The sequence below is a fragment of the Canis lupus genome, chromosome 20, assembly GCF_003254725.2.
Source record: "Canis lupus dingo isolate Sandy chromosome 20, ASM325472v2, whole genome shotgun sequence".
Lineage (NCBI taxonomy): Eukaryota > Metazoa > Chordata > Mammalia > Carnivora > Canidae > Canis > Canis lupus.
The window spans coordinates 43,991,651-44,012,919 of NC_064262.1; the positions used below are offsets into that span (position 1 = coordinate 43,991,651).

Genomic DNA, 21,269 nt, shown 5'->3' on the forward strand with positions numbered 1-21,269 from the left:
TCAGGTCTAGACCCTATGTCCCCAGGCCACATGTAACCCAATGGTGCCCCATTCGCTGGTAGCTCAGTTGCTGAGACATAGGCAGACAGGTCTCCAGAATATTTATTTCCCAGTGGGGAGGATGCAGGGGTCCCAGTGGTCCAAGGGGTGCAGGCCCCTACGTGTACCACATGAAGCCGTAACTGGCGTTGAGAATCTCCTCATTTGTGCGCAGTCCATAGAGCTCACCCATCATGGGAGTCACCCATCGCGTTGTGTGGAACACAGACTCACCCACCTGTGGAGACAGCGGGATACAGGTGGGAGTACAGCTATCCCTTCAGGCCCATACAGCCTGCTGGGACTCCACTAGGCCTGGTGGCTACTGTGCCTACACCAAAAGCTGCTGCCTGCCCCTCCGTGTGCCTGGCCCCCACTACTCCTCTCAGCCACTGCTTTCCCATGGGGGGCTGTTTCTGCATTGGGCTGGACTCCCACTCTCCCTCTGACCCAGGACCCACCTTCCAATCAGGCACATCCTTCATGATGATGGCCTCCTCCTCTAGGTTCTCTCGAAGCATCTGCAGGACCCTGTGGAGATAGAATGGGAGGTGGGGGATAGGCCTGAGCATCCCGAGGGACCCCTGCCTAACAAACCTGCCAGACCCTTCCCTGTTCCACTCTCCATCACATCCTGCCAGTTCCAACCCTGCACATGCTGACTGCTCTTCTCCTTTCCTCCCCCCTACACTTTTACTGTCCTCTTGCTGCAGCCTCAATGTCTCCTCCTCCAGGGAGCCTTCCCATTCTTGGGTCCCCACTTTAAGTCAAGTTTGGGGCTCTCTCCAGGGTGACAGCAACCTCATGTATGCAAGGACACAGCTGTCAGTCCTCATGTGCATTTTGGCCAGGTTCTGCACTGCTGGGTGGGACACTCAGGCCTGTGACCTTCCTGGTCCCAGCAGCCTCACCTCCGGTCCTTCTCTGCCTGCAACAGTGGCATCAGCGCGATCCGGGCCTCGAAGTCCTCAATCTGCAAGCGCCTGTGAAACCCCAAAACCGAAAGATCAGATCAGGCTGGAGTTGGGGGTGATGACCGGGCCTCAGACCCACAGGGTGTTGCATGGCAAAGGGGGTTGGTGGAGAGGCAAGTGAGCAGGGCAGGGCTTGGGCAGTAAGCTCTACTTGCCAGAAGATGGGGGCAGGGGGAGGGGCGCAAGCACAGCTGGCACAGGCACTGGTCCACAAGACTGTTGGCTTTACACCTTTTCTTTTCAATTAAGAACTTTATTTTTTAATCCTAAAAATAGCCCTGGCCTGCTGACTGTGGTGAACCAGGGACAGGGGATGGGACCTTCATCACAGGGCTCTGAACCTTTTAAAACCATATCTGCTTCATGTCAAAATAGCCCTGGGGTGTGAGCCCAGGGCAGGTAGTTCTGTGTCTTTGAGCCACCAGCCCCATCTATACTGGGGGAGCGGCACCCAGTGATGTGGCCCAGTAAGTGGCCCCTGGCACTGTCCCTTCATCCCTCCAGACCCACAGTAGCATCCATACTCCAAGCCTCTGTCCCCATCACAGCCACACAGTTGTCACTACTGTGTCCATACCTCTGTGGGTGGTCCCCGGAAGCTGGACCTTGTTTGAGTTCACTCAACATCAAGTACCTGACATGCGGGCTTTCTCCAGCACTATCCTCAGGGATTCCCAGGGCTTGTGGGGGAAAGTGAGCTCAAAGGATGTGCTAAGGACACATAACAGAGGGTGGGGCAGGACAGATGGGCTCAGCCAGTAAGGGGTCAATGAGAAGGGGTCACCTGGCAGGGCATCCAGCCAGCTCAGAGGCAGCCAGAGTCTGAATGGAGGCCACCATCTGTCTTGGTCCCTCAGGCCCCATGTGGCTGGCACAGCCATTGTCTTGCTTCTAAGCCCTTGTTGTTCTCACTGTCTGGTTATCACTGACAAAAAACCACTAAGAGAGCATGTCCTGGGCCTGCCCCTCCACCTCCACCAGATGGGCTATTCTAATCCAGACCCATGGGTCCCTGGTGAAGAGCTCCTTGGTTACTAGTCCTTTCTTGAGAGTAAGGTTCAGAAATGGACTCAGTCCAGGCCCATACTTCCTGAGCCTTGAGGGTTTGACAAATGGCCCGATGGACTCCAAGTCTACAGGTGCACTCCCAGCCTCACCAGCCTGGGGCCTACCTGCGTTCACGGTTCCACTTCATCATGCTCCAATATCCGAAGAGCAAGGTCCCAATGCCCACAGCAAACATGCTATAGCCTGTGGGGAGAGGGGACACCAGCTCAGCGCACCTGCCCTTGGGACCGGACACCCCTATAGCTTCTTATGAATTATAATCCGCTTGCTGTCCAATTACACCAGAAATACTGACTCAAAGAAAGTCTTAGTGACTCCCTCCTAGAGATGGCCAGTACTATCTCTAGCGCATTATTTTTTCAGATTATTTTTTTGTCCCTGTGAAATATCCACCAGCCCCTTCCCTTGGACTTCCTCCTCCGAACTGCAGATCACTCTTTTTTTTAAGTATTTATTTATTCATGAGAGACACACAGAGAGAGGCAGAGAAGAGAAGGCAGAGGGAGAGGGAGAAGCAGGCTCCATGCAGGGAGCGTGATGCGGGACTTGATCCCGGGACTCCAGGATCACGCCCTGGGCTGAAGGCAGGCGCTAAACCACTGAGCCACCCAGGGGTCCCCTGCAGATTACTCTTTTATTCAGTTCACCTGCCCTGCAGGGAGGGCCACTAGGCTGCCTCAGCTTTTCTCTGACAAGTGAGGCAGCTGCAGCTGCCACACCTCTCCTCACCCAGGCTACAGTTTCTAGAAGGTAGAGTCTGGTCAGGGGGGACTGCAGGAGAACCCAAGGGTCTTGCTGTTTCTGGCTGGGTGGCCCCAGCCCCACAATCTTCTAGAAGGTTGTTTGGTGACCAGTCAGCAAGTGCTTCCATGGGGAAGGATGGGGTCTACAGCTGGGTCCAACTCCATGGTGGCTCCTGGCTGCCTGGGCCACTTCTCTGAGTGCTGCCCACAGGGGGCTGGATGGGGCTGCCAGAGGCAGGCAGTGCCCTGCAGGGCCCACCCAGCCACCCCTGGCTCCCTGGAGGGCTGCCTCCTGGCCCAGCAGGTCAAGCCCCCTACCAGGGCACCAGGGAACAGACGCTGCCATGAATATTTACTGACACCAGCAGGCACCTGTGCTGTGATTCTGACTGACAGGCTGAGGGCCTGCTGCGGTCTCAGGGAGGCTGGCTCACCCCCTACCCCTAATCTTTTCAGCTGTGGTCTCTTCCCCAGATGGGCCTTCTGGTTACTGGAAAAAAAACTGACAAGCTTGGCCAGGTCCAGCTCCAGTTAACACCCAGTAAATGACCAGCAAATGGTGGGTGAGGTTACTCCCTAGGACCTGTTAGGGGAATAGGGGAGGTCCAGCCCCTGCTCGTTTTCTGGCATTTCTGCTGGACCCAGAGATGCATGAGAAACTGGTTAGATGGGCAGCCCCCATGACGCAGTGGTTTAGCGCCGCCTACAGCCCGGGGTGTGATCTGGGGGACCCAGGATTGAGTCCCACGTCGTGCTTCAGGCATGGAGCCTGCTTCTCCCTCTACCTGTGTCTCTGCCTGTCTCTCTCTCTCTCTTTCTCTCTCTCCCTGTATAAATAAATCTTAAAAAAAAAATGGTTAGATTTTTCAGCCCCTCAATTAAACCTGTTAAAAACATTTGCTCAGTCAAATGTCTGCCTTTGGCTCAGGTCGTGATCCTGGGGTCCTGGGATAGAGTCCCGCTCTCTGCTCAGCAGGGCGCCTGCTTCTCCCTCTCTCTCTGTGCTCATGCTCTCTCTCTCACCCTTTCTCAAATAAAACTTAAAGAAAAAAAAAAAAGCCATTAGCTCAGAGTAAGACACTTCCATGTTACAGGGGGCAGGACAGCGATGGTTCCTGTACACGGAGGCAGAACCTCTCCCAAGAGGCCCAAGTGCCGAGGACCAGCTCTCAGCACAACTACAGTTCCTACACATGCCTGACCAACTGTGCTGGGCAGGAACATCTTAGAAGAGCTGCTTCTTTCTTTTCAGTAGCTATAGAGAAGCCCAGAGGCCTCTTCTTTTGACCCAGCCCCAGGGCATAGGCCTGAGCTATCTTCATGGAGACCCCTTGTCTTCACACCAGGCACCTATGTGTGAGCCCATGTGTAAGATAAATTCCAAGACCAAGGTGGCCTTTGCAAACTCTTCCTCCTGACAATGGTGAGGCTGAGACCCCAGACCCTCAGTGTGGGTCTATACCTCAGGAGCTGCCACTCTGGTGGAGGAGGCTGATGAGGGGCATGCCCAGAAATAGGTGCAGGCCACAAGTAAAGAAGATGTGAATAAATGGAAACACATCCTGTGTTCAATATCGGCATTCAATGTTCAGATAGCAGTACTCCCCAGACTAAGGTACCGGTTCAATGTAGCCCCATCAGAATCCCAACTTTCTCCCTTTACCAGCCAGAAACTGAGGAACAGATTGTCAAATTCATATGGAAATTCAAGGGACCAGATTAACCAAAACAATTCTGAAAAACAACAAAGTTGGAGGACTCGCACTTCACAATTTCAAACATAACGCACAGCTGTGTATCCAAGACAGTGTGGCATGGCATCAGGATAGACATGTACATCGATGGAACAGAGCTGAGAGTCCAAAAATAAACCCTCACATTTACGGTCAATTGATTTTGGACAAGGGTGCCAAGACAATTCAATGGGAAAAGAATAGTCTTTCAGCAAATTGGATAAGTGGATAGCCACATGCAAAAGAATGAAGTGTGCTTTTTCCTTCCCCCATACAAAAATTAACTGAAAATGGACCAAAGACCTCAATTTGAGAGCTAAAACTATAAAACTCTTAGGAAACAGATTAGTCTCTGCGACCTTGGATGAGGCAATGGCTTCTCAGCTAGGACACCAAAAGCGTAAGTGACAAAAAAAAAAAAAAAAAAAAGATGAACTGTTCTTCACCGAAATGAAAAACTTTTGTGCTACAAATGATGCCTCAACAAAATGAAAAGACAACCCCCAGAATGGAAGAAAGTCTCTGAAAATCGTATCTCTGATAAGGAAATGGTAACCAAAACGTATAAAGAACTCTGCAAATTCATTAATAAAGAGATGAACAATCTGGGGCACATGGGTGGCTCAGTCTGCTGAGCATCCGACTCTTGGGTTCAGCTCAGGTCATGATCCCAGGGTTCTGGGATTGAGCCCCATGTTGGGCTCCCTGCTCAGGAGTCTGCTTCTCCTTTTCCCTCTGCCTCTTTCCCCAGCTTGTGCTCCCTCTCTCTCAAATAAATAAATTATCATAAAAAGAAAAAAAAAGTAATATTCAACTATAAAAAAAATAGCATTTGACACATGCTATTCCATACACATTTCACTCACATCATTCTGAATGAAAGGAGCCAGACACCAAAGGCCACATAGAAATGGAGCCCATTTATATGAAATGTCCAGAACTGGCAAATCCATAAAGATACAAAGACTGGTAGTTAGATGCCAGGGGCTGGGGGTAGGAAGATGTGGGTCAAGGTTTCCCTTTGGAGTGATGGAAGTGTTACACATTTAGTTACTGGGATGCCTGGGTGGCTCAATAGTTGAGAACCTGCCTTTGGCCCAGGGCATGATCCTGGAGTCCCAGGATTGAGTCCCACACTGGGCTCCCTGCATGGAGCCTGCTCCTCTCTCTGCCTCTTTCTCTCTGTGTCTCTCATGAATAAATAAATAAAATCTTTTAAAAAGTGTATTTAGTTATTTGAGAGAGAGACAGAGAGAGAGAGAGAGAGAGAGAGAGTGTCTGTGTGTCCCCATGCAAGCATGCATGTGCACAAGGAGAGAGGCAGAGGCACATGGAGAGAAAAACCGAAGCAGACTCCACGCTGATCTTGGAGCCCCACGTGGAGCTCAATCTCAAGACTCTAAGATCATGACCTGAGCTGAAACCAAGAGTTGGATGCTTAACCGACTGTGCCACCCAGGCGACCCAGAAATGTTATAAATTTAGATCCTGGTGATGGTCATGCAACTGTGAACAGACTATAAAAATCTGTGATTTGTACACATGAAATAGGTGAATTGTATGGTATGGTTTGTGAATTAAAAAAAAAAAAAGTTAAAGACTCGGGAAGAAAAGAAAGGGCCACCCGCTGGGCACAGGAAAGAATGGAGAACTGAGTGGAAAAGATGGCAGTAGCAGTCACTTTGGGAACAGTATGGATTAAAGGTGGCTTGAGCCAGCTTTGCATGTTCTAGGATACTAGTGGAGAGTGATCTAGGCAGAGAGGAGAGTGGATGCCAGGCTTGTGTGCCTTACAGGAGCAGGGCAGGACAGGACTAATAGGGAGAGGGCCACTGGGGACTATTGCTCAAACGCAAGGCTGGAGGAGGGCACAGGACAGATGACTGGGGTGGGGTGCAGGATGGAGAGAAGGGCCATTGCTTTTGCTATTTCCTCCACCTATGGGACTTTCAGAGAGGTCCTTCCAACCCACCCTGGCTAAAGCAGACCCTGGTTATCTGGGGTCTTGCCAAAATGGGAAGTCCTGGTGTGGTATGTTTGCCTCCTCTGCTAGGCTATGAGCTCTTCCAGACAGGGTTCGGTGCCACAGGCACACTCAACAATAAACTACTTGGGATCCCTGGGTGGTGCAGTGGTTTGGCGCCTGCCTATGGCCCAGGGCACGATCCTGGAGACCCGGGATCGAGTCCCACGTCGGGCTCCCTGCATGGAGCCTGCTTCTCCCTCTGCCTGTGTCTCTGCCTCTCTCTCTCTCTCTGTGTGTGTGACTATCATAAATAAATAAAGAAAAAAATATTTAAAAAAAAAAAAAAAAAAAAAAAACAATAAACTACTTAATGTGGCATGGTATGTAACAAAGACTGTGCCACCAGAAGGGGTCTCTTCCTCACCCACTGCAGGCAGGAGAGACTGTGGCAGGTTTGTATATGCTACAATGCAAGTTGGTGTTACAGGGTCCAACTAGGGGGCCCAACCCTAGATAATGGTCTAGAGGGCACATGAGAGGCACTACTGTGTCATGAACTGGAAGAGGACTAGGATTAAGGGCACATTTGTGACTTAAAAATAAAAAAGAGACATGTTGACTAGAGGGAACCCAGGGAGGCCCAAGGGTTGGGACCTTTCGGCAGCCGGGTCTGGGTATAGATCACAAAGGTGCACATATATATAAACAGACCTCATGCCACACACCTGAGGGGTGCACTTCAAGAAAAGAAATGAAAAGATTCAGATAACGTTATATTCGTTCAATCTGCTCTGGGATGAGTTAAGTGCCAAGGTGGTGCCAAATCTAGCCTGTAACCTGTTTTTGTAATGGTGCTTGGGCTAAGAACATTTTTAGGTTTGTAAACTGTTGTAAAACAGCAACAGCAGAGGAGTACCTGGGTGGCTCAGTTAGTTAAGCATCCTTCTGTTCAGATTGTGATCTCGGGGTCTTGGGATTGAGCCCCATTACAGTTTCCCTGCTCAGTGGGGGGAATATGCTTGTCTCTCTCTCTCTTCCTCTTTTTTTTTTTAAGATCTTATTAAAAATAAATAAATAAATAAAATTTTATTTATTTATTCATGAGAGACAGAGAGACAGAGAGAGAGAGAGAGAGAGAGAGGCTGAGACACAGGCAGAGGGAGAAGCAGGCTCCATGCAAGGAGCCTGATGTGGGACTTGATCCTGGTCCCCAGGATCACACCCTGGGCTGCAGGTGGCGCTAAACCGCTGCGCCACCGGGGCTGCCCTCTCTCTCTTCCTCTGTCTCAAATAAATAAGTAAAATCTTACAAAAATAAAATAAAATAAAAAGCCAGCAGCAGCAAGCAGAGAACATCTGGTCAGTCAAGCATAAAATATTTGTCTGGCCCTTTATAGAAAAAGTTTGCCAATCTCCGTTCTGGGATACAAAAAAGCCAAGAAGGGGATGGGAAGAGCTTGAGTCTTGACCTGATACTTTTCTACTGTCTGAATAATTTTTTTTCCATGACTATATATCTATTTTTTAATTGAGGCACATTTGCAAAACATAGTTTGACGAATTATGGGAAATGTCTTCACTCTTGTTTAAAATTCTGTATTTCTCTGTTAATCTTAGGTTCAAAGTATGTGCCCCTTCCACTTTTTTTTTTTATTATTTTTTACGTTTTTCGGTGCGGAACCCAATAACATTTTAAATGTTCCTTAAAACATCTGAAAAAGTTAAGAATACATATTCCTGGGACATAAGCAGGTAGGGACTACCAGACAGGAACATCTTCTAAATTTCCGCAATGTTCCAGTTTCACCACCAGTTTTACACTGGGTGGCCCTGGGGGCAGGTAGCAGCCTTTCCAGGGCCTGTTTCTCCGCTTGTGAGAGGGAAGTGTGGCCGAGGGCTCGGGGCACCGGCTACATTCATCTGTTTAACCAACTGCAGAATGGAAAGAATTAATAGGATCGACCTCTTGGGCTGTTCTGTAAAGAAAGCAAAGCTCAGCAAGCTTTTGACGAACTCCAGCAGTTACCGTCGTTACCACCGAAGCTACTGGGGACCCCTGGGCTCCTTCTCCCTTCACACCGCAGTGGAAACTGAGGCCCGCGACCCCCCCCGACGCCCCGCCCCCGTCGCGGCGCCCCGAAGCCCCAACTCTGACACCCCGGCGCTGTGCGACACTGACCCGACAGTCCCCGACGCGGAAGGTTCCGCTTGTAGTCGATGGGGCCATAGCCCCCCGGCGGGGGCATGTCCTGTTTCACCTTCGACGCAGCCATGCTCGCAGGACCCGCACTTCCGGCCGCGGGCGGAAGTTACGTCCGGCGGCCGCCGCCATGATGAGTGTGGCGGACCGTACGGCGCATGTCTTGGGCGGGGACTAGGGCACCTAGGACCTTAGCGGAGCGATCCCACTGCGAGGGAGGTTGGGCGATGGCTACAGGGATCAACTGAGTGGCCAAGCTGCAGCGGAAGACTCCCTGTTTCTTCTTTTAGACGGGGCTGCCTCAGTCGCTGTAGACGGCTGTAGTCCGTCCAGTCGCCCAGGTCCTTGCCCTAAAGGACCTCCCTTACACCTTCCCTCTGGTGCGATGCTCAGGCCATTTACCCCAAGCTCTGAGGGAGCCACGTCACCGAGTGTTAAGCCCCCTTTCTCGTTTTCTCCCCTTCGCGGGGCTGTGCGGGCGTCCCAAGGCTCCACACGGCCAGGGCTGGGTACACGAAGCTGAGGGGACGACTGCTGCTCAGATTTGACTCATGAGGAGCTGCCCCAATGCCAGGCACCGATGCTGCTCCCGAGTGGTGGTCGGGACCCCTTGCTAGTAGCCTCTCATGGGAACTGGACCATTTAGAGTGATTATGAGTCACAAAGCCTGATGGCCTTGAGTGGCCCTGTGGGGCGGGGTCCAGGGGGCCCTTACCCGAGGCGGGGTGACGCCCGCAGTCACTTCACAAGGCAGAAATTGTTACCTGGGTAATAAAAGGCCCCGCCGCGGCAGGGACCCGGGAGTGGGCACATGGGGGTGCGGGTGTGCAGGTGCCAAGCGCCATGGGTTAGGCCCGAGATTGGAGTCCGGCCGCCCCCCGACAGCAGCCGCCTCCTGCTCCCCGCGCGCCCCAGGCGCCACCATGTCGGGCGACAAACTTCTGAGCGAACTCGGCTATAAGCTGGGACGCACGATAGGCGAGGGCAGTTACTCCAAGGTGAAGGTGGCCACGTCCAAGAAGTACAAGGGCACGGTGGCCATCAAGGTGGTGGACCGGCGGCGCGCGCCACCCGACTTCGTCAACAAGTTTCTGCCGCGTGAGCTGTCCATCCTTCGGGGCGTGCGGCACCCGCACATCGTGCACGTCTTCGAGTTCATCGAAGTGTGCAACGGGAAGCTGTATATCGTGATGGAGGCGGCCGCCACCGACCTGCTGCAGGCAGTGCAGCGCAACGGGCGCATCCCCGGGAGTCAGGCGCGCGACCTCTTCGCGCAAATCGCTGGGGCTGTGCGCTACCTGCATGACCACCACCTCGTGCACCGTGACCTCAAGTGCGAAAACGTGTTGCTGAGCCCCGACGAGCGCCGCGTCAAGCTCACTGACTTTGGCTTTGGTCGCCAGGCACACGGTTATCCTGACCTGAGCACCACCTACTGCGGCTCCGCCGCCTACGCGTCGCCTGAGGTTCTCTTGGGTATCCCATACGACCCCAAGAAGTACGACGTGTGGAGCCTGGGCGTCGTGCTCTACGTCATGGTCACCGGGTGCATGCCCTTCGATGACTCGGATATCGCTGGTCTGCCCAGGCGCCAGAAGCGCGGCGTCCTCTACCCCGATGGCCTCGAGGTGTCCGAGCGCTGCAGGGCCCTGATCGCAGAACTGCTGCAGTTCAGCCCCTCTGCCAGGCCCTCAGCGGGCCAGGTAGCGCGCAACGGCTGGCTGCGTGCGGGGGACTCCGGCTAGAAGCCGGGGTTCCCACCATTCCCGCCGTCCCGAGCACTGCGCAAGCGCAGCGCACGCGCGTGAAGCGCGCTTCCGTACCCCCGCGAAGCCGACACGCGCCACTGCGCACGCGCATTTCCCCCTTTTTCCTGTCTGGACGGCTGGGGCCGTAGTCGCCCCTGTTTGGAATCTAACCCCTCTCCCCACGATCCCGAGAGCAGGAGGGCGCAAGCGCTTCCTCTGTTCCCCAAGAGAAGGCCTCGGGAGGGGAAGGGACGAGAAGAAACGGAAGCATTGCGCCAGCGTGGAATGAGCGACGGCTGCTGGCAGGCGGTGGCTACCTGGAGGAGCTGCCCGCGAGTGGACGCGGGTGGAGGGCGCCCTTCTCTAGGCAGCCGCGCATGCCGGTGGGCGAAGGCGCGCTCCCGGCACTGCCTCCTTGCAACTTGCAATAAACTCGCTCTTCCTCGAACCTGCCTCTAGCAGTGGCCCTTTTACCGAGCAGGGGTGGGAGGTCGTCCCCCGGGGAGGCAGGCGCGGCGCCCCGTTGTGGAGGAAAGCTTGTTAAGGTTCTTGGTCTAGGTCTCGAAAGGGAACTGGGTGGATTCAAAGCGGACTTTTGGGCTCTCCAGCCTCAGCCGACTTAAAGGGATTTTGGGGTCGGCCTAGGGTTGCGATGACCCTGGCAATGGAGATGCGGGGCTGGGGAGCAAGGCATTCTCCCTGTGTTTAAGGATGGAACAGCGTGGGGGCGGAGGGAGGGGCACCTGTCTTAACAGAAACCGGGCGTTTACAGGATGAGGAAATTGAGGCCCACACAAACACTTAACCAAGAACACATTTGGAATTTGACACTGGATATGGCTGGAGTGGGGGTGGGAGGTGATGGAAACTCTCCTTAGTAAGGGCCTTTCCTCAGTAAAGAAGTTGCCTTGAAGGGGAGAGGATCAAGGGTGGGGGCCTAAGCCTGCTGGGCAAGCTGGTTACTTCAGTCCTCTCTTCTTCATTCATGCATTCATTCATTCATGCCTACTGTGTGCCAAGCTCTGGGACTCAACAAAGAGGCTTGGATCCATCACTCCCCTCAGGAGGCAAGTGAAAAGTCAAGCAAAAATGAATGGTGTGGAAGGAAAAGAATTGTAACTTGTGCTAAATGCTGGGTGAGAGGAAGGGTGGGTGACCAAGGAACGACTGAAGCAGACATTATGAGCTGAACCCTGAAGGAATCAGCCGCTGGAAACAGCTAAGGAAAGTGTTCTGAGTGTTCCCAAGATACATTGGAGCTGGTGTGTTTGGGAAAGTCCTATGGCTGGAATGGAGAGGCAGGGCAAAGAGGTGGAGCAGTAAAAGTATATGTCTGGAGAGGAGAGCCCCCAGGGCCTGGGGGAGATTGGGGATTATTTTGTTGCAATGAGGTTAGGGGGTTTGGTGATGGCGGCTGTCTTTCATTCGGGTGCATGGAAGATGTCTCCCTAAACCCTAATCCTACCCGCCTCCGAACCCACAGTCCCTCAAGGAGGCTGGTCATCTTATGGGTCTGACCATTCCCTGCTCCTGCTCACTCACCCTTTGTGGTTCTCAGGTGCCCTGGTTAAATGCCAGCTCTTCCCTAACCCCCTTCAAATAGGCAGATGAGGAAACCGAGGCTAAGAGAGGGGAAGTGTCTTGCCTCCAGTCCTGGCTGGTTCACATCTGAGCTAAGAAAGAAAGAAACCCCAACCCCTCTGGTTTACACTAGGAGGGTGCCTCTTCTGGTCCCTTGGGTTCCACATCTGGAAAATGGAGGTGGGAACCTATTCTCCAGGTTGTAGGCAAGGGCTGTGGCCCATTGAAAGATCACACCCTGAGCCTTCTTGAGGCTCCCACTACACACAGAATGAAACCTACATTCTTACCCCTTTGCTCCGTGGTCCAGCCACACTGCCTACCTTGTCCTTGACCCGCCAGTTTTTTTTTTTTTTTTAAGATTTTATTTATTCATGAGAGACACAGGCAGAGGGAGAAGCAGGCTCCAAGAGGGAGCCCAATGTGGGACTCGATCCGGGGTCTCCAGGATCACGCCCTAGGCTGAAGGCAGGCGCCAAACCGCTGAGCCACCCAGGGATCCCCAACCCGTCAGGTTTGATCTCACCTCTGAGCCTTTGCACTGGCTGTTGCCTTTCCCTGCACCACTTTCCCACTTTTCTTCATTCCAGACTTGGCTTCAGCACATCTTCCCTGACACCTTTTTCCCTCCTTGGCTTTGTCACAAGGAATCCTAGTGCCTTGGGTATAGCATGTGCCTTTTTTTTTTTTTTTTTGAAGATTGTATTTATTCATGACACACACACACACACAGAGAGAGAGAAAGAGAGAGGCAGAGACACAGGCAGAGGGAGAAGCAGGCTCCATGCAGGGAGCCTGACGTGGAACTCGATCCCGGGTTTCCAGGGTCACACCCTGGGCTGAAGGCAGCGCTAAACCGCTGGGCCACTGGGGCTGCCCCATGTGCCTTTTTCTATCCATAGATTAATCTGTGTGAGCAATGGGGTCTGGGTTTCCTCCTTCCTTTTTTTTTAATTTTTTAAATTTTGGGGGGGGTTTCCTCCTTCCTTTTTTTTTTTAATTTTTATTTATGATAGTCACACACACACACACACAGAGAGAGAGAGAGAGAGAGGCAGAGACACAGGCAGAGGGAGAAGCAGGCTCCACGCACCGGGAGCCCGACGTGGGATTCGATCCCGGGTCTCCAGGATCGCGCCCTGGGCCAAAGGCAGGCGCCAAACCACTGCGCCACCCAGGGATCCCATGCGCCACCCAGGGATCCCGGTTTCCTCCTTCCTTATGGCTACAGACCTGCAGCTCAGTTTGGAGGGGACAAGCATTAGAGACTGGGGCATGTGTTGGCTGGAGAAGCTGCTTGAGACTCACCCCTGTTGAAATCAGACGTGGGTCAGTAGAGGAGCCTGTGCCTAACCCAGTGAAAACTCACTTGAGGACTGAATTTGGAGCCCCTGAGAAAATGTCTGAAGAGTGCTTCTCAGCCTGTGTTGGGGCATGGGGCACCAATCAGATGTGTCACAGACCGGGAATGTTTGAGTTTATTTTTATTTATTTTTATTTTTTTAAAAGATTTTCTTTATTCATAGAGACACAGGCAGAGGGAGAAGCAGGCTCCATGAAGGGAGCCTGACGTGGGACTCCATTCCGGGTCTCCAGGATCACGCCCCAGGCTGCAAGTGGCACCAAACTGCTGCACTACCAGGGCTGCCCGAAGGTTTGGGTTTAATTTCTGTAATGACTTCTGTCAGGTCTGTGCCTTGCCCATGTGAAACCTAGCTAGATGTGGTGGTTGGAGAGGACCATCAACCCCCAGGCCAGAGTCAGGAATGTTTTAACAAAAAAGATGAGACTGCAAATAAAATAAAGATAAAAGCACCTAGGGAAACAGTTCATATTTTAGGCACATTAGAATTCACCAATGGGGGATCTCAGTGGTTTGGTGCCTGCCTTTGGCCCAGGGCGCGATCCTGGAGTCCCAGGATCGGGTCCCGCGTTGGGCTCCGGGCTTGAAGCCTGCTTCTCCCTCTGGCTGTGTCTCTGCCTCTCTCTCTATCATGAATGAATGAATGAATGAATGAATGAATGAATGAATGAATGAATGAATAAAAAGAATTCACCAATGATCAGGGTGTCTGGGTGCCACAGTTGAGCATAGAACTCGGCTCTGGCTCAGGTTGTGATTGCACGGTTGTGAGGTGAGCCTTGTATTGGGATCCATGCTCAGCGGAATCTGCTTGAGATTCCCTCTCCCCTTCTGCCTTTCCCCCCACTTACTTGTGTGTGTACTCTCTCCCCCCAAAATAAATACATTTAAAAAAATTTTGAGCAAGAGAATAAACACACAAGCAGGGGGAGGGGAAGAGGGAGAAGGAGAAGCAGACTCCTGGCTGAGCAGGGAGCCAGGTGTGAGGCTCCATCTCAGGACCCTGGAATCATGACCCGAGCCAAAGGCAGACACTCAACCAACTGAGCCACCCAGGTGCCCCTAAAATAAATCCTTTAAAAGATATTAGGGATCGCTGGCTGGCTCAGCGGTTTAGTGCCTGCCTTCAGCCCAGGGCGTGATCCTGGCGTCCCGGGATCGAGTCCCACATTGGGCTCCCTTCTTGGAGGCCTGCTTCTCCCTCTGCCTGTCTCTGCCCCATGTGTCTCTCATGAGTAAATAAAATCTTAAAAAAAAAAATTCCCCAGTGATCACAGGTCTCACTTTATGAATAACTTCTGAAACAGCATGTCAACATCTGAAAACAAATTTTCATCAGAAACTGTTCATTTCAGAGCCAGCAGGGTAGCTCCATCTGTGCTAGAATCCACATCTATAATATGTCCTGTAGCAGACATCCAATGCAGATGCCAAGCCTGAAAAGTAGCCCAGAAAAATCTACCACTCTGAGGTGGAGGCTGGAAGGGGCTAAGAGCCAGTGGATGGGTAAAACCCACTGGATTCTCACCTCACTTCCTCTGGCTGTGAATAAGTAGGCCACAAAGCCACAGGTTCTGAAGCCAGAGGCTGAGAAGCAAAGCCACAGCACCCAGTTTGGGGAGGTAATCCACTCACTTTAGAAGGGAAGTCCAAAAGAAGCCTAAGAAACAGATGTCTCATTGTTTCTCCATTAACAAGGGGTCACCCTGCTACACCTTACACAGTCTCCAAGCTGTCCCAGTGCTGGGACAAAAATAATGCAGGAAAACCAGGGCCGAGGGGACAAAAGAAAAATACAGCCAATACATTGTCCATTTCTTTATTTTCCGTCATATTCTAAAACTTCCTCATGACACAAGTATAGCCATTGATTCCAGCCTGTTTATTGGAACTTCTATTCCGGTTTGGTGGTCAACCTTTTACATTATCAAAGATTTAGAGTCACAATAAATACAAGTGACAACCGCCCCACCCACCCATTTCCCCAAGCCCCCACCTTCCAAATACCCTGCACTAGTGTAACTGTCTATTACACTTTCATTGTTAAGGATTATAAAACTTCAGCTGTCCTTAAAAAAAAAAAGCTCAGTCCAAGTTCTTTAGGCAACCATCATATGCAGCATAACTCGGCATCAAAAACCCTATGGTGGAGCAGCAATGACAGATAGTCTTTTCTATGATTTACACCCCTGTGATGAGTGTTTATATACAAAACTCCTCACCATGTCTCTGTCCACAGGAAAATGAGGACTTGTGGTACACAGGAGCCACAACACACAGCAGGGCTGTACTCAGTTGTTTTATTCCCTCTGCACTGGGGCCAAGTTTTGCTTCATGAAGGTCTTGGGGTACAGACAGGACCAGAGGCTACCCCTGGGAGAAGGGCAACTGTTGGCCTTATGAAACGTGTGGGTTCCAACACCACAGCTGGGACACTGGGGATCCAGTGACATGGGCTGGATGGCCAGAGAGCACTGGGTGGCTCCAAGTGGACACATATATGTGTGTGTGCACATGCATGGCCATTTCAAACATACAACCCTTCACCCTTGAGTGGCTAGCATCTGAAACAGTTTCCAGTTGCCATTAAGAGTTCATGTCACAGGTAACTCGGGACCATTATCATCATTTGGGACTGGGAGTTCCCACATTCTCACTGCTCCTACAAACCAGGTCCTTTTAGTCCTGAGGCTCCTGGGGTGGGGGGGAGGGGAGACCAGGACCCGGGCACTGTGGCCAATTTTGAGACAGCCTTTGCTGTTGGGAGAACACTCTTCATGTTACTATCCTTTCCTAGTATGTCGAAACCCCACATGCAGAGAGGTATTTGATATGCCTTTCCTGTAACATTATAAACCTCATCAAAAAACTACTCATTTGGGGCTTATCAGAAGTTATACTGCAAAGGTGGAAATAAAAGAAAAAAATGGGGGGGGGAGTTTTGATACAGTAGAAATTAACAAAAGATTAAGGCATCTCACGTTCTTGTCCCCTTAAAAAAAAAAAGTTACATGTCACAGTAAGGGGCCCCTGGTGGGATTATTCTTAGGGACCCTGGGCTGGAGGAGGCAGAGCTAGGGCCAGTAGCCCCATCCTCCACCCGTGGCGGTCGGGTTTGTACTGAATTCATGAGGCCCACTTAAAAGCTCAGAGGCCAGTAGAAGTCCAGCCAGGCAAGGTGAGTAAAGGTGGTTCCTGAGCACAGTGATGAGCGAGGTTTTAAAGGGCTGAGGTTAAGAGCCAACCTGTGTAGCCCAGTTCAGCTCGGGCCTATGAGTCACAGACCCATTCAACCCCAGCTGGGGCACAACAATCCTGGCACACCCCTCCAGTGCAGAGGTGACTCTCGCCTGGACACCTGATCCCGAGTTACTGCATAGAACTGAGGTCTGTTTGCCCGTGGGAGAGGCCAGCCCTGGTGCTCCTTCTTGAAGGATTTGGAAAATCTGGCCCATGTCATTGAACAGAGAGGGCTAACAGCTCAGGGTAGTATAAGACAAGTATTTATTTGCCAGGCACACAGAAAAATGTGAGAAATAGAAATGCTTGCATACTCTTTTGATTTTTTGGGGTAAAAACACCCTCCATGTCAATTTCCCTCCTTTCCCCCAAATCCCTGGATCTTGGAATGAAAACCACCCTTACCCGCCCTCCCCTCTTTCAGCCCAAGTTATGCACTCGAAATAAAAATCAGTGAGAGATATAGGGTTTTACACAACAAAAAATTAGCATGTTGCAAAACTAGGTCTTCTACCGCGGGTCAAAATGTTGCTAAACATGGATATTCACACAACATGAGAGAGGGGGTTAAATGAGCCTTTATTAGAATGTTGTAGCAGTGTGTTTTGAAGAAGGCGGCCCTACAAAATAAGGATTTTAAATTAAGTCCCTAACTGCACGGATAGGAAAACTAGGGCTGGGGCTGAAGTGGGGAGCAGCGTACCCCATCTCCACGTCGATAAACATGTGTGCATACACACAAGGCGCCCTCGCACCTGCACGGAGACGGCCCCTGCACAGCACACTCACGACAGCTTCTGCCTATCCTCCTGGAAACCGAATTTTAAGGAGTGGGAAAAACCAAAATGAAACACAACTAAGAGCAGACCTGATCCTTTGTAAGACATTTCTGTAGACTTGAAAGAGGGTTTAAAAAAAAAAAAAAAGTCTGAAGGCAAACCCTGGCAGCATGGCTCTGTTTTAAGGGAAGGTTCTATACTAGATCCAAACGGAAACCCTGAAGTCTTGGAGGGGCAGGGGCACATCCCCACCAGACACACCTGACAGGAGCATAGGCCAGGGCAGCTTAGGATGTTGTCCATCAAAATAAGTAGGAAAAGAAAAGGAAAAATTTAATAAAATAAAACCACAACAACAAAAAAACACAATTGCCCGCCCCTCCAACTTCCCACTCAGGCTCTGGATGTTGCTGTCAATTCTTTCCTCCCTCCTCCACTGGCGGTGTGCAGCTTCTGGGATCCCAGGCTCTCTGGCTGGGGTCTGGGTTGCAGTTTGTTCTTCTGCTAAGTGTGGGACGTCCGGGGTCTCCGGGATGAGCAGCAGCAGAGGCCTTCCGCTAGAGCGAGGGCTGGGCGGTCAGTGGCCCACCCTCTGGGGTGTGGGGGCCGTGCTCGGCAGGGACCCCTGGGTCTGCACGGTTTACTTTAAACTCCGTCATCATGAGGTGATTAAAAAAAAAATCTGTCAACCTAAAGATTGCCATGAAGGAAGGCAGTCAAAGATTGGGAGGCTAAGATGGGGAAAAGCAAAAACAAAACAGAACGCTCCGCTCGACTTCAGAAGCCCCGGGCGCCGGTCTTGCCGAGCGTGTCACAGTGTCCAGGGTGAGCCGTCCGTGCACCCTGCCGGGGGGCGGGAAAAGAGGGCTGAAAGGAAGGGCCGGAAGCAGAACCAGCCCCCGAGGTCCACTTTTCTGCTGGTGTTGGGCAAACTAAAGGCAAAGAAAGGAAAAAAGCCCAAGGGAAAGGTCCCTCAGTGATATTCCTCGTCCACCTGTGAAGCAGCCCCTCAGCTGCGACGAGACTTTGCAGCCAAGAATGGAGCCCTTGCTTCTGCAGCGCAGTTGGCGCTCGCTCACTCATTTTCTCAGGGAGCATGAGGTCTTCCCGAGTGGAGGGTGGCAGGGCCAGGTGGGAGGGAGGAGGGAGCCTGTTCTCCACTGGGCACGGCTCGCACTATTTCCACGTGGCTGACTGGGGGATGGAGCGTGGCGGGATCATGTCCAGGAGGTACTCCCGCTGGCGGTCCACAGCTGAGGAGGTCTTGTGCACTGCCAAGCTCGGGCTGACAAACGCAAGGGCCCCACCTACAAAAGAACAGAGTGACAGAATTTTTCATGGTCTGGTAATACTCTCTCATGAAAACATTTTTTATTTTTATTTATTTTTTAATTTTTATTTATGTATGATAGTCACAGAGAGAGAGAGAGAGAAGCAGAGACAGGCAGAGGGAGAAGCAGGCTCCATGCAGGGAGCCCGACGAGGGATTCGATCCCAGGTCTCCAGGATCGCGCCCTGGGCCAAAGGCAGGCACTAAACCGCTGCGCCACCCAGGGATCCCTCTCATGAAAATATTAAGAAGGACACGGGATGGTGAACAGAGCATGATGCTTCTGCAGTGCACTGAGGTACACACAAATGACACACCAGTGGAGAGGCAGAATGGGGGAAAAGCCCCAAAGTACAGCATCTGTTCTCCTGGAGTGGAAACACCATTCTTTTTTTGTATTCTCTAAATTTCCCCAATGAATAAGCATCTTTTTTACAACTAGAAAATGAGCAAATGACTCCCCAGTTCCAACACACATAGGTTTTTGGCTGGCCTGGGGGTAAGGACTGCTCCGTCCCCTACCCTTATCACTGTGTTACCTCAAAGGTATTTTGGGTGAAGATTACTACATTTTGTGGAACAAGTGTTCTGAGGTCAAATGCAAAAGGGAAACCTCTCTACATACTAAAAGGAAACCTGACTGGGTCCTGCCCAGAAACCAAGGGTAATTAGGAGTGCTGCTAGACTAGAATTCTTTTGCGAAATGTTGCTTTTAAGCTATTACACATTTACCTCTAGTCCTACTATGGAATATAGCAACTATTTATTCCTTCATAGTCCCTTTCAAATATCAAACACACGGTCTTTAGACGGGTGCTACCACTGTGTATACATGTACACACCTTTATCTGATTTCATATACTTCAAAATTTCCCACAAAAGGAACTTTCATACAGCTGTGAGTTCTTAGCTGCAACTTTAACATGCTGTACAAAATCCTCTTTGCCTGCTTATGTTTACAGATGCTCTCTAGGCTGCTCAGATTCTTCTGCAACCAGACAAACGTCCTCCCTTTCCTGAGCTTCACTCTTGGCCACATTTCTAACTCTATGGTCAGCTGCACACACAGAAGACTCCTGTGTTGTGTTTGCACAGCCAGCCTGGCTTTCCCAGTTCTGCCTAGGGAGAGGACTCTCAATGTCATCACCTCCTTTTCCTACAGGGATACAGCAAACTTGAGCAGGGGTGTGGAGGGGTCCTGACTCCCACAGTGAAAAGTACTCACCTGTCTCCTTCTCTCAGCCCTTTGCTGCCTACCTTTCATTTTCCTGGTTTTGATGGAAACAAATATTTGTCATCTTAATGCCAGGGCATAAATAATAAAAACCAGGGAAAGTGGTATGGGGGATGATGGGGTTGTGGCAGAATAGGATCCTGAGGGATGTATCCCCCTCCCTCGAGTTGTTCCTCAAATGTGTTTTTTTTTTTTTTTCCCCTCAGAATCCTCTGCCACCCACCTTAAAGTCCTAGCCCAGGAATCTTCCACCTACCCTCCTCCTCATGTTGTTCTAGTTTACACTTTGCACCTGACCTGTCCAAGTCAGAGGGTGGGAAGAGTGTCCCACAAAGCAGGGAATGAAGAACATTATCTGGCTGAACAAGAAATGAAATTAGTGCATCAGAATAGTTCTAACATAACAGCAAAAACAGGCATTTGCTATGGCTGAAAGGAGTGGGAGGGGTGCCAGAATTGGCAAGAAAGAGGTCTGTGTTTGACAGGTGTCCACTGGATGGTGTGTGTGTGTAGGGAGGGGGGGAGACAGACAGACAGACACTACCTGAACTGAGTTTGCCCAGCATTTTGAGTCAAGAGCAATTATTATCTACCCAGGGCTACCCCTTGTTTGGGGCATCCTATTTAATGAACAGAGATTAAGCTGAAGAGTTAAGTAGCTGCTCTCAGGGCTCAGGTCTAGGATTTCAGAGCTCTTTGCACCATTTCTGTTCACACCGCATTGTGTGCATGTCTTAGATAAAAAGAAGGGATGGACTTCACCGTGACAAGGTGCCCTATGGGGGCAGCCCACCTGTACTCAGGGGTGCCTTCTTCCAGTTGGTGGCGGTATTGCCCTTGCCGGTGCTCACAGCTCTTTCGGAATGTCTGCCGGTCCTGGTGACAAGGGCTGTGGCTGAGGCTGCATTTTGCAGTTTGGGTGACTGGCTGAACGTGTGCAGGACGCCACGGGGCGTTGTGGCCGAACCCCGGGACAGCTGGCTGGAGGCCTACAGTGGAGAGACGGTTTGATGGCTCATGTGGGTAAGGGTGACAGAGGGCGAGACGCTCAGCGCAGCCTCTCCGTGCTCTGGCCGACCTCTTCCCACCCACACAGGGTCCCTAAAGTCCAAAATCAGGAGACCAGGTAAGTTACACCGAGGGGGGAGGGGAAGGAGGGAGGGAGAGAGAGAGAGAGAGAGACAGACAGACACAGGCAGCGTGACAGTCGGCGACTGACGTGGTCACGGTCTGGGGCGTGAGGGCTGGTTGGTGGTGCGGTGCAGGGGCTC

At 51.5% G+C, this 21,269-nt stretch overlaps 3 protein-coding genes and 1 long non-coding RNA gene across 13 annotated transcripts in view; 2 read left to right on the forward strand and 2 right to left on the reverse strand.

Moving 5' to 3' along the window:
- Positions 1–84: 84 nt before the first annotated feature.
- On the reverse strand, positions 85–9,370 carry NDUFA13 (NADH:ubiquinone oxidoreductase subunit A13). 3 transcript variants are annotated; one of them, XM_049098063.1, is made up of 5 exons: positions 8,699–9,370; positions 2,186–2,257; positions 951–1,022; positions 501–570; positions 85–277 (listed from the first exon to the last, which is right to left on the reverse strand). In XM_049098063.1, exons 1-5 carry the CDS (start codon positions 8,794–8,796, stop codon positions 158–160), a joined length of 432 nt encoding a protein of 143 aa, XP_048954020.1. In that variant the 5' UTR covers positions 8,797–9,370; the 3' UTR covers positions 85–157. The 3 variants fall into 3 exon arrangements, with proteins under 3 accessions (XP_048954020.1, XP_048954021.1, XP_025313980.1); XM_049098064.1 differs by having other exon boundaries at positions 2,186–2,264; positions 8,699–9,365; XM_025458195.3 differs by having other exon boundaries at positions 2,186–2,264; positions 8,703–9,348.
- On the forward strand, positions 201–3,882 carry LOC118351727 (uncharacterized). Its single transcript, XR_004807646.2, has 2 exons — positions 201–299; positions 891–3,882. It is a non-coding gene; the product is annotated as an uncharacterized LOC118351727 (long non-coding RNA).
- Positions 9,371–9,502: 132 nt separating the features above from the next.
- TSSK6 (testis specific serine kinase 6) lies at positions 9,503–10,919 on the forward strand. The gene has a single exon (XM_025458194.3). The coding sequence runs from the start codon at positions 9,647–9,649 to the stop codon at positions 10,466–10,468; it is 822 nt and encodes a 273-aa protein (XP_025313979.1). The 5' UTR covers positions 9,503–9,646; the 3' UTR covers positions 10,469–10,919.
- Positions 10,920–17,215: 6,296 nt separating this feature from the next.
- GATAD2A (GATA zinc finger domain containing 2A) overlaps positions 17,216–21,269 on the reverse strand; it is a 107,492-nt gene continuing 103,438 nt past the window's right edge. For all 8 annotated transcript variants that reach the window (XM_025458183.3, XM_025458184.3, XM_025458185.3 and 5 more), the window contains 2 exons: positions 20,792–20,987; positions 17,216–18,741 (listed from right to left, as the gene is read on the reverse strand). In XM_025458183.3, the coding sequence (XP_025313968.1) occupies positions 18,611–18,741; positions 20,792–20,987 (327 nt within the window). In that variant the 3' untranslated portion in view covers positions 17,216–18,610. The remainder of the gene's footprint in view (positions 18,742–20,791; positions 20,988–21,269) is intronic.